The sequence below is a fragment of the Ananas comosus genome, linkage group 7 (assembly GCF_001540865.1).
Source record: "Ananas comosus cultivar F153 linkage group 7, ASM154086v1, whole genome shotgun sequence".
Classification (NCBI taxonomy): Eukaryota; Viridiplantae; Streptophyta; class Magnoliopsida; order Poales; family Bromeliaceae; genus Ananas; species Ananas comosus.
In genome coordinates this window covers 11719180-11731656 of record NC_033627.1, presented here as the reverse complement: position 1 = coordinate 11731656, position 12477 = coordinate 11719180, and the positions used below count along the sequence as shown (strand labels likewise).

Sequence of the window (12477 nt, the reverse complement as noted above, 5' to 3'; positions counted from 1 at the left end):
AATAAGATTATAAGGGTAAAAATATATGAAAATATATAAACCGGACCTCACGGGCCATAAATAGGCTGGACTTTGGATATCTGAATTATAGGCTCTAAACCGAATTTAAAATTTACGTCTGAAAAAATTTCAGGTATATTTGGATATGTGTAAGCCTAAGCCAGACCCAGTCAAAAAGTTCGATACATTAGTTACCGGCACGGAATACTCATAAGGGTGCGTTTAGTTCGAGTTATCCTGGCAAGATTACAGGCAATCTTGCCAGGATAATTGTGTTTGGTTAATCCGTTATGTAATCTAGTCGTTAATGTAGCATTACAAATCGAGCAGGATTACATAGAAAATATTAACGGGAGGGAGGTCGTGTATCTTGCAATACTGAAACCCGTTAATACTACATATTATATAAAATGACAATTTTATCCTCCAACAACCCCAAATCTAATTAGTATTATTTTCATCTCTCTCTCGCCTTCCCCCCTCTCTCTCGCACGCCGCTTTCTCTCGCTCTCTCTCTCTCAACGTCTCTCTCTCTTTCTCTCTCTCTCACGAACACCTATCATCTTCTATTGCGTCGTCCTCCCAGGTAATCATCACGATCTCATTCCCTCCATTCGTCATTTTCGCAAAAAATAATATTCAAATGACCACAATAAGGGCAATTTTGAAAAAAACTATACTTTTATGTCAGGATTATTAAATTTTATAAACTGAACCAAACGTATTAATGCTATAATCACTGTAATCTAGTATTGCATTACTACATTAAACCAAACGCGCTAATGCAGCATCAGCAGTAATCTCACGCCGAAATTCAAGATACATGAATATATCAAGATACTTTATAATATTACATAACTCGAACCAAATGGGCCCTAAGAGTATAGTAACCCTAACATATATATATATATATATATATAATTAGGCTACTATATAATTAATAATACCAACCGCTTGGTATTAGGTTTTTGATCCATAGATGAAGGGATGTACGGTCAGGATGATAGTAGCCCTCAGGTTGAGTGGGTGGCTAGTTGAATAATATGATCTAACAAATGAAAATGGCCAAAAGGGTAGATCCAACGGCAGAAAACTCGATGGCACCAAACGCTTGGTACTATCGATAGTATAGTAGCCGGACTCTCATATATAAGTAAATCTAACGGCAAAAAACTCGATAGCACAAATTCGATAATATAGATAGTATAGTAGCCGGACTATATTATATAAAGAGAAAGTCCGGGTATTATATTATCGATAGTACAAAATGCTTGGTGCTAACAATAACCGTTGAGGGCCCTCTTTCAAAATATCCTATAGTTGAGAATAAAATTATTATTTTATTAAGTTAATCAGTATTTAACTCTCTTTTAATCCGAAAGTGATATTTTAAAAAGGCTCATATGTTCAGAAGAATATACGTGGTATTTTAGATTTTTAAGGATCATTTTCAAAATTTTGAAACTATAGAGAGATCTGTTAAAATTGACGGAAAGTATAAAAGTAGAGGTATCGATTTCAAAATATCCTATAGTTGAGGGGGTACCGTGCAGTTGTCAAATATCGTATAATTGAGGGGTCTCCATGGATTTTTACCTGTCGTCGTCCACCGGTCTCTCTAGCGGAGCTTCGACGCCCCCCTCCCCCCATCCATGGCGAACCCTAGCCGATCCCTCTCCTCCTCCTCGATCGACCCCTCCCTCGTCATCTCCCACAAGTTCCCCGAGGTTCCCCCTCTCCTCCTCTTCCTCCTCCTCTTCTCCTCTCCTCTTTCACCATGAACTCATCTCACCTCTCTCTCTCTCTCTCTCTCTCTCTCTCTCTCTCTCTCTCTCTCTCTCTCTCGGTTCGCTGCTTCGCGCTCAGAGATCCTTCTCCTATACAGAGAGGTTCGTTACTTCCCCCTCCTTCTCCCGATCCGATCCATTCCACATGGTTTGCTTCTACTGAATCTAATCTAATCTAATCCAATTGAATCTTGTATTGGATTTGAAGGGATGTGGCGCTGTACGCTCTCGGCGTCGGAGCTTGCGGCGCCGATCCGGTGGACGAAAAGGAGCTCAAGTATGTTTACCATCCGAATGGGCAACCCTTCATCCAGGTCGATTTAACGGCCTTAATCCGAAATTTTCAGTTCTTTTTATTTAATTTGGTTCTGTATTTAATGCCATATTTTCTTCTTTATTGGTGAGAAATGGATTGAAGAGACATGTTAATTAGATTGTTAGGTTTGAGTAGATAAATGAGTGGTACAAATTTCGGTAGGAGACGATTGAGTACATATAGCTGTAAATTGGTGAAATTGCATATTTGTCTCTAAAGGGATTTAAGTGCTAAAAAGTTTTAAGAGATAAAGTTATGTTTCTTGAAATTCTAAAATTTTGCAAAATGTATCCCTTTGTAATAGTTGATCCTTTAAATTTGACTTTTTATTGTTAAAATGACCATATTACTCTTGAAAAATATACTCTTTTAGGCTCTGTTTGGATGTCGGTAATTTATTCAGCACTAACATTTTATATTGTGATTCGAAGCAAAGAGTTTAAATTTTTCTTCTTAAAAGGTCCTGGTATTCATAATTTGGTAAGATAGCATATTTTATATAAGAGGTGATTTATCTTATTCTTAGAAAATCATTTTGAAGGCTAAATATGTTATTCATTCTAGACATTTGACCGCACTCTTCATCTTTCAAAGACTACATAATTTTGAAGAAAATTAAAAAGACATGTGGAATAAGATTGTGTAAGCAAATAGGGCCTTAGTTTCTCCATCCCATCTCTTATGCCATTCTATGTGAACCAAGGATTTAAGTGCCGTGGCACGGGGTCGTGCCGAAAACTTGCCGGTACGGTATGGCACGGTGCGTGCCGAGCAGTGCAGATGCGTGCCGGTCAAAAAAATTCTTGTGTGCCGACACATAATAGTATAAAATATTTATTTTCTTTAGCAATAAAATATTCTAACTATTTATTATGTCTTTTTATCACATCTTTTGAACTTTATTGAGAAAATTATTTACTAATTTAAAGAATAGAGGGTTTTGAGTTGTGTCATCGGCACGGGGTCTGTATCGTGTCGGTATCTTGTTGGCACGGTACGGCACGGTGGATACGGTCCGTGCCGACGGGCACTTAAAACCTTGATGTGAACACTAAAATACTAGACTCTTAAAAAAGGAAAAAAAATATCTTAAATGATGTGTTTCTTTAATGGCATAGCACTCTCGACAGAAAAAAAAAATTAGCGGTCAATTGACATTAGTCAATTTGTATAGGGCAAATAAGTTTTGGAATTTAACGGTGCACAACTGAGAATTAAGGATTTTGAGGTGCAGATGCGTAATTTTCAAATTTTACACGGATATTTATGTTTTAGGGGTAAAGCTGAAAAGGCTCAACAATAGTGAGTGCTGCAATTTAAAAAGTATGAAGCATATAGTTGATCTCCACTTTCAGCAACAAGAAGCAGCCATAGCTTAGATGAAGAGGGAGTAGTTTTCTTGGTAGGAGGTTTAAGAAGTTGACCGGAAGAGAACATATAATTACACAGTTTATGACGCCCTTTTTTTTCAATTCCTTAGTATATTGCACTTGCTGGGCTAATGCCAGAAATTATGACTGCAATTAAACTTACGTTGATGTGGCATGTGCATCACTAAGCTTATGGTTGAGATCATTCCTTTTTTGCTTAAATTTTTATTTTTAATATATTAGTGGTTTAGATTGGTGTATTTACAGTCTCTACAAACAAGTGTATCTATTCAATAAATTTTCAAAGTAGAGTTTGTGACTCTGGTGCTTTTCTGAATATAAAAGGCCAACCACTATTCATTTGTATCACGCAATTTATTCTTTCCCAGTGGATGATTAGTTTACCTGCTATTAATCTCATCTGCAGGTTTTGCCAACTTTTGCTGCTCTGTTTCCTTTCCAAAAGCTTAATGGGCTTGGACTTGAAGGCATCACTGGCCTACAGTAAGTACATCCAATATTATTAGCTTTCAATTGTTCTTGCACTTGCTGATATTCTTAGCTACATTTTGGGCCTTATGTCTTTGAGTCTGTCATGTTTATTGACCTTTTTAACTAGCTTATGCTGTGAAGTTTATTCATTGACCTTGCTTATCAACTGTCTTATAGTTTGAAGTTTACCCGGATTCTTGTGTTTCTTACCCAGATATGATCCGAAACTGTTGTTGCATGGTCAGCAATACATTGAGATCTATAGGCCTTTTCCTTCAAGTAGCAGCGTAAGACCTCTGGCAACAAGTTGTTGAAACTGAATTTAAATATTATTTGTTCTATAACTTGTGATTTGGGGTTGCTAAGTTGGCACTTGATTTATGTTTTTTGATATAGTCTGAACTTTGAATTTCTATGAGCTTCATATTTGATGTACAACTAGAAAATCTTTTAGCTGCGCAATGAAAATTTATTTTCGCTTTCTAAATTTAGTTAGTAGTGAAGCCTTTTTTTTTTTTATTCAGATTGTAAACAAGGTATCCATCGCAGGCTTGCATGACAAAGGTGTGTTAATGTTATCACTTGCCTGCAATCTGTCCATTAATTCTCTGACTTTTTCTCTTGACTGGTTTTGCTACCAAAGAAGGAAGTGACCACATTTTTTCTTTCATAACTTTGTGGCAGCAACTGTTTCAATTTAAGTAAATAAACTTGTTTATTCCATTCAATCTATGGGCATGTTTGGTTTGAAGAATTGAGGCTTGGAATAGGAATCAAAATGATCCATTCCTATTGTTCGTGTTTGGTTTGAGGGATTGGCATTCCAATTTCCAATCCTGGGGTAATCGAATCCCCCGCTCCCCACAAAATGATTCCTAAACATAGAGGTGGGAGTCAACTTTGATTTCGGAAGAGATTGAGAAAAGAACACTTTTTATATATATATATATATATATAACTAACAGTTATTTAAATTCAAATATTAGTCTATATTTAATTTTAGAACAAATTATAATTTTTAAATTTGAATTTGAGTTATGAATTTAAAATTCAATTTTTAATTTCTTAAGTTGAAATTTAAATTCTAATATAAGTTTGATGTTTGAATTTAGTTCTAAATTTAAAATTTGACTTTGAATTGTAAATTCAAGTTTTAAGTTCAAATTGGGAGTTCAGATTTGGATTCAAATTTTGATTACACATTTGGGTAAATTTTAATTTTAATTAAAATGTAATTTTTTTGGATTTCAATTTGAATATGATTCCTATTCCGATTCCTTTTATGAACCAAACAAATTAGGAGTTTTCAACATTCCATTTTCGATTTTGGTCACACTCCCGTTGCCTATTCCAATTTCAATTCCTATTCTAAACCAAACATGCCCTAAATGTGGATTCTGTACTTGAGGTCTGAAATAAATACCTAAACAACTCCATATGTGGACTTAAAATAGCATCATTAGAATGATTTATTATATGCTGCAGGGAAAGCTGCTATTGTTGAGCTTGAAACCACTAGCTATCTAAAGGACTCTGGTGAAGTTGTATGCATGAACAGGTTAGTAAGAGATGAGAAATTACTATAATTGAACTCACCCGGTCAGTCTTATAGTGCACAACTCATTGCAGGAGTACCATTTACTTGCGTGGTTCCGGAGGCTTTTCAGATTCCTCACAGCCGTATTCATATGCAACTTATCCTCCCAATCAGATTTCCCGTGTTTCAATTCCAAAGACGTCACCTTCAGCAGTATACGAAGACTGCACTCAAAAATCTCAGGCATGCCACTTATATTCTGTTCTGTAGTCTTAATGCACCTTTTGTTTGTAACTTTATTTCTTTTATTTGTCGTTTATGTCATGCATGACCTTCACGAAACATATTACTGTAGTCAATTTACTATGTTTGATGTTATGGCTATTTCGTATGTAGAACAGAAAGGGCACTGTGACCATTCTTTGGTCTTAAAAAGAGCTCTGTCCGGTTGGGTCAGTAGCTGTTCTTCTACCCATACACAATTTCATATAAAAGCATCATGAGTTTACATTAAATGGTCCAATTTAGTACTATGGTGTATTACCTGATTATTCTTCTACCTAATATTCAAATGATGCAGAGCTTAAGCAAAAAACATGTATAAATCTCACATCACTTATGCTCTATAAAACCATGAATATAGGGGAAACAGAATAATAAAATAAATTGGATTTGCACGAAGGCTTGACTAAAGATTTGTGTAACTTCATTTAGTTGTTACAGTTAAAATAACAAAGGTAATTGATTAACTTGTGTGATGGATATAAGGGGTTAAGACTACTTTTTCTTCCTTTTTTTTTCCGCCAATGTTTTCTGAGACACCAAATAACAACTATCAGTTTAAAATTCTCACATTTCCATGATTCAGATATTGTGTTTTGATGTTGAGATACGCACATCAACCTATTTATTTGAGCGAGAAAAAAAAAAGCTGCATGTGTTGATAGTCACGATTAGCAATCTGTATTCTCCTTTTCTTTGGCCTCAAGTAGTTTGTGTAATTGTACTTTTAATTGTAGCTGTAAATTTAACTTCTCTCTTTGGTTGGCCTGGGTCTTTAAGTATTTCCACACTGTATCACTGTCCTCATAAGCAGTTTTCTATTTGTAGTTGTTCTTTATTGTTCGTTGAGGAATCAGTTAGACTTCCTGTTATTTCTGATGCATCACTTCAGTTCATTGCAGGCTCTTCTATATAGGTTATCAGGTGATTACAATCCTTTGCATTCAGATCCTATGGTGGCACAGCCTGCAGGGTATGTAAAATTAGCATTATAAGATTATTTTGCTGTAACTGTTTTGTTCACTGCTTCTTTTTACATCTGTTAATTCTTTTCTTTGTAAACTTTTTTTTATGCCATCCCGCGGATGTGCTGCATTTGCAAGTGTTGAACGTTGTAATGTGTGGAACGAGTTTGTTGGGAAAAAAAAACTCAATAGTATATCATATAATTGGCTAGTAACCATGATACTTAGGTGAGACCGATTACCTTTGCTTCAATGAAGAGGAATTCACATATTTGTGACTTGCACAAAAAGTAAGAGGAGCAATAAATGAGATGGGTAGAAAATCAATCTTCAGTTATGAAAATGAGATGGGTAGAAAATCAATCTTCAGTTAGATGCAAAAAACATGGGATCAATGTACATTTGGTAAGTTTTATTGTTGAGTCGAGTAGACTAACTACTTTAAATTTTGATCTTCAACCTTTGTACCTGCATGTCATTTTAAATAGTCATCGACCATGCCATTTACTATTAATTTGCTTGTGTTGAGTGTAAAGGCAACTGGAAAATGACTATGAATCACGTTATGAAGGTAACCATGTACAATTACCATCTTTTGAGCCCCTGGCCGTATCATGGCCTTTGTTTCACGTTGCGTGGTACTGTTTGTTATAAGCCTTAATCTACTGAAGACGATAAAATAGTTGAGGGATAGTTATGATGGTCAAATGAGTCTAGGATAAATTGGACTACTGTTCCAACCAATCCTTGGAATTGTGCTATCCTCTGCTTCATCCCTAGTTATTCCAACAAATAAAACATCAATCTTTAATCATTAGATTTATTCTGATAATAAAAAATTAATATTCCCCTTGATTATTATTGGAGATTGTGATACCATAGCGATTTGGATTTGGTTAGGATATAATCAGCATTATCAGATTGTTCTGTCTTGACTGATTTGTTTTCAATTCTATGGAACGTGGAGTAACCTTAATTATGTATGCCTGTCATTGTGCCTTTTCTGAATTTAAGATGCTTGTGCATTATACTCTTTCAAATGCGTCCTTCACTTTGTGCTCTCACGGTATACCTGTACATGCCTTTGGTTGGTTTTCCTTCTCCTAAATTGACTGATCTGTTCTTCATTTCGAAGGTTCACTCGCCCTATTCTTCATGGATTATGTACTCTAGGTTTTGCAGTCAGAGCTGTCATTAGATCATTTTGCAATGGTGAACCAACTGCAGTCAAAACCATCTTCGGTCGGTTTCTTTTGCATGTTTACCCAGGAGAAACTCTAATCACGGAAATGTGGCTCGAAGGCCCAAGGTAAATATATTCTCCAGCTAAGGCACTAGTGTTTGTTGGGCCTGGCTGGCTTCTGCAACAACCTCAATGCTCTCAGAAACAGTAGCCAGCTGTATTGGCAAGAAAAAAAAAAATAGTGCTAAGGCCCAAGGATGAAATGAGGTTCTTCTTGGTTGCATAAGTAGAAGCTCTAATGTAAAACTTCTATAATTGGTTGCAGTTGAAAGCTGCTAAGATTATTTCAATCAAAAAGATGCTCGTGGCTTTATAGAACTGCTCTACTTAAAGATAATTTTTTAGAAGTTTTACTCCATGTTGAAATTACAATTTATGTATGTAGGGTGATATATCAAACGACGGTGAAGGAACGAAACCGCGTCGTGCTCTCTGGCTATGTTGAACTCGGACATATCTCTTCATCATTGTAAATCAAAGGTCAGTTCTAGTGCTTAATATAATGGCAATAAAATGCCTTTGGCTGTCGCAATCATCATATGTTACACCTAATAGTGATACCTTTAGAGGGCTGTTTGACCATAGCTGGTATTTGTTATCGAGTAAACTTTTCATACATATATATATATATATTATTATATAATATATTATACTATATATTATATTATATATATATATAGAGTTGAGCTGGAATACTATCGTAGCAAACGGGCTCCGTTGCCACCCATTTGTTTTCGATGATGGAGCCTCCGAATCGACGATCGGCACCGTTGAAAATGATCTATACCACTTGAAGCATCTAGAAATCAAATTTCATACTTTTCCGATATTGTTCTCTTGTCCATCAAGTGGGCCGTAAAATAAACGGCTGAAAATGAATATCCTCTAAAAAGTGATGATAGAAATTTTGTAAGCATGATCGAGAGTATAGATATGTTCTAAATAGTTTAAAAAAATTTCTAACCAAAATTCAATTGATTTGGATAGCTTTACACCGTTAAACGAGAAACCCCTCATATCAACCATTAAAATTACTAATTTTGAAACCCTTTGATCATTAGGTAAATGATATCGAAAAGATTTGAAATTTGATTTCTTGATACTTCAAGTGATATAGATCATGTTCAACGGTCCGATCGTCGATTTGAAAGCTCCATCTTGAAAACAAATGGATGGCAACGGAACCCGTTTGCTACCGAAGCATTCCAGCTCAACTATATATATATATTATATATACTAATATATAATATATATATATTTAAATTTATATACTATTTCTTTTTTCTACAACTTTTTATAATAAAAAGTAGAGATTTCAAATTAGAGTTTCTGTTGTTTGTTCTTGATAGCTCATTTTTAGCTTACTGCTAAACCTAAAGCTTTAATCTGGTCACTAAATGCTTATTACTGCTCCGGAATCTCTAACTGTTATGTTTTCATCGCAATGCTTTCATTAAGTTGGAAAAAAGAAATATTTACTTATTATAAAATTGAAGTATATAAAATTAGTATCCCGGTATTTATTTCGTCACCGAGCGCAATATGATGAAGTCATTAAGGTCTTGTTTTGATTGGATGAACATCTTGTTCAATGTATCTCTTTGATTCACTTAAGAAGCTTGTAGTATTTGGTCGATGAGCGAGATTTAATTTTTAGATTGGCATCTCTTAGTTTGCTTTGAAGTCATTTTATTAGAATAAGACAATTATTTCATTGGTGAAATTTGTTATCCTATGAAATTATGAGTATTAGGATTTTTTTTCAAAGAGCAAAATTAAGAGATCCAGCTGAGACATCCACTTCCCAGGAGAGTCATCTCACACTTCCAATGATAATTAGTTTGGATACCAACTTTGATATTCATTTTCCAGAAGAGTCATCAATTCTAGAAATACTCTAGCCCTAGGCTCCTAACACGCTTAACTCTCTTAATCTTTTGGGTCTAATCACCGTTTAAAATGCTATAGCCGAGTTAAAAAATTTAGTCTTATTATATTTTATAAATGGAACTACCTAGGGTCTTACGGGGAGGTCCTAGAATTTAGAATAATTCTATGTATCAGGTATAATAAACACTTTGCTTAACTGTTGGACAAGTGATTTCTGCAGAATTGATTTTGGTTAAAAACTATAGAGCGTTTTGCTGATTCTAAATAGAAAATAATTTTTTGAAGTAATTTTGTAAGACTATTTGGCAAAATCCTATTGTGGTTGTACATCATAAATATTTTTTGCTTAATTAAAATGAGTCAAAATTAGAATTTAAATTTACAATTTAAAATCTGAATCAGAATTTAAATTTTGGTATTTGAATGTAAAATCATAAATTTAAATTTTTAAATTTGATATTTAGAATTTGAAATTTAAAATTAAAATTTAAAATTTGAGTTCAAAAGCANAATTTTAAATTTGAATCTAAAATTAAATTTTAAATTTGAATCTAAAATTAAAATTAAAATTTAAAATTTGAGTTCAAAAGCAGAATTAGATTTTAAAATGCAGGTTTTAGTTATTTCTGATTTCGGTCTCTAAAATTAGAAAACTTATTATTCTAAACAAACAGAATCAGATTTTGAAAATAGATATTACCAAACACTCTATTGATGAAAAAATCACTCTTGGTTCGTAAATCACTTTTCAGAATATGAACCAAACACCCACTAAATCTCTTACATCGATTTTAATATTTTAAACAGTGACTACGCTTGGAAGGTTAACAAGATTAAGAATGATAAGACTAAAGTAGTTCTAGAATGAGTGAATCCTCTGCAAAACAGGGTGGCACATAAATAGCATGAACCAAACTCTCTTATTTCTATTCTATTGAGCGATGGATTGCTTGCTTGAACCGGGCACTATCTTATTTGTATCGAATGATAGATTGTGTAAACCGAATGCTCACTTATTTCTAACTAGTGAACAAATAAAAAACACAATAACTACTACAGTAAAATATAAGAATAAAAATATAAGAAAGATAAAAAAAATAAGAAAAAAAATATCAGAATAATAAATTATATTTATAATAGCAGTAGCTTGAGTCTAAAATTGTAACTCATTAAAATTTGAGAATTAAAGCTTCATGTGTCTCATACTTTCAACAAAAAAATATAATTCATTAAAATTCGAGGACTAAAATATCATGTGTCTTATAGTCTGAGGATCAAAAGCGCAATTATCCATTTTATATGTTAAATTTATTTCAGACAAAGACAGAATTGAGTATCGATTGGTTTTATTTAATTAGTAATTTTATTTGAGAAAAGAATATGTTAAACTATTTAATAAATTTTAAAATGCTTAATTATTAAAATTAAAAGTCGACCAACTATATTTTTGATATTCTAAAATATTTTAAATGTGAAATTGATCACTTATCTAACTATAAATATGGTATTGAAGTTTCATATTAAAATTAAAGTAAAAACATACAGAATTTTTCTGAACTATAAATTATTTTGAATTAACTATTCAACCTTTTAAAATTTTAATTTTTTTATCTAACTTTTTTATATATTAAATTTGAGTCAGTTAATGATACATTGACTGCAAAATTTGAATGTGTCGTTTAGTACAGATTTAATTAGCACTTCATGTAAAATATATTAAATGAATAATTAATTTAAACTTCACTCATCGTTCTTTTTTTTCTCGTACAATTTATATCTAAGTGATCAATATTATAGAATTAAAATTTATATTTAATAGGTATAGTCTAAACTATTTAAAAGTAACGTATGTATTTAAATTTTTGTAATGAGAGAAAAAAAATTAGATTAGATTTAAAAAAAATTCACTTCTCAAAATCATTACAAATTACTAATTAAACCCCCCCTTTTCGTTACGTGTAAAAAAAGCTCAACTTTTATTATATTTATAGATAAGTGATAGATTGCGACGTGTAGCAATATATATCTTATCTTTTCAATTTAAATATTATTTTAATATAAAATTATTGTATTATCTTTAGTTTGATACTCTTTCTTATTTCTGAACTTTAAAAAAACAAAAAAAAAAAACCGTACAGCCTCGATAAAAACATGCGAGAAGTGTTACTCAATTCATATCCACTCGCTAGTTTGGCCCCTGAACCACAAAAAAAAAAAAAAAAAAAAAAAAAAAAAAAAAAAAAAAAAAAAAAAAAAAAAAGAAAAGAAAAAAACAAAAGAAAAAGAAGTACAACCACAACAAAAACATGCGAGAAATGTTAAGTATTTGTCTAATTCATACCAACTTGCTAATTTTGGCTCCCTATGCGCATTTTAAAAATACCATATAAATTTATCAACATATCAGCAACATATAAAAATAATATTTTAATAAATTCAAAAAATACTTTTTATTCGTTCGTGTACTGCCAACAAATCCACGCATAGTTCATTTTACTTTATACTATTATGTTCTATTTAATTTTTAATATTTAAAATTGAATTCAATAGGATAAAATAAGAAGAGCACGTTGAGATTATTGGAAATTGAATGAG

General features: G+C 32.7%; 1 protein-coding gene across 1 annotated transcript; it reads left to right on the top strand.

Moving 5' to 3' along the window:
- Positions 1601-8608, top strand: LOC109712268 (enoyl-CoA hydratase 2, peroxisomal). The gene is made up of 11 exons (XM_020235733.1): positions 1601-1727; positions 1867-1889; positions 1996-2101; positions 3901-3977; positions 4180-4252; positions 4490-4529; positions 5451-5523; positions 5595-5745; positions 6687-6757; positions 7885-8058; positions 8378-8608. The coding sequence occupies exons 1-11, from the start codon at positions 1653-1655 to the stop codon at positions 8463-8465; spliced, it is 951 nt and encodes a 316-aa protein (XP_020091322.1). The 5' UTR covers positions 1601-1652; the 3' UTR covers positions 8466-8608.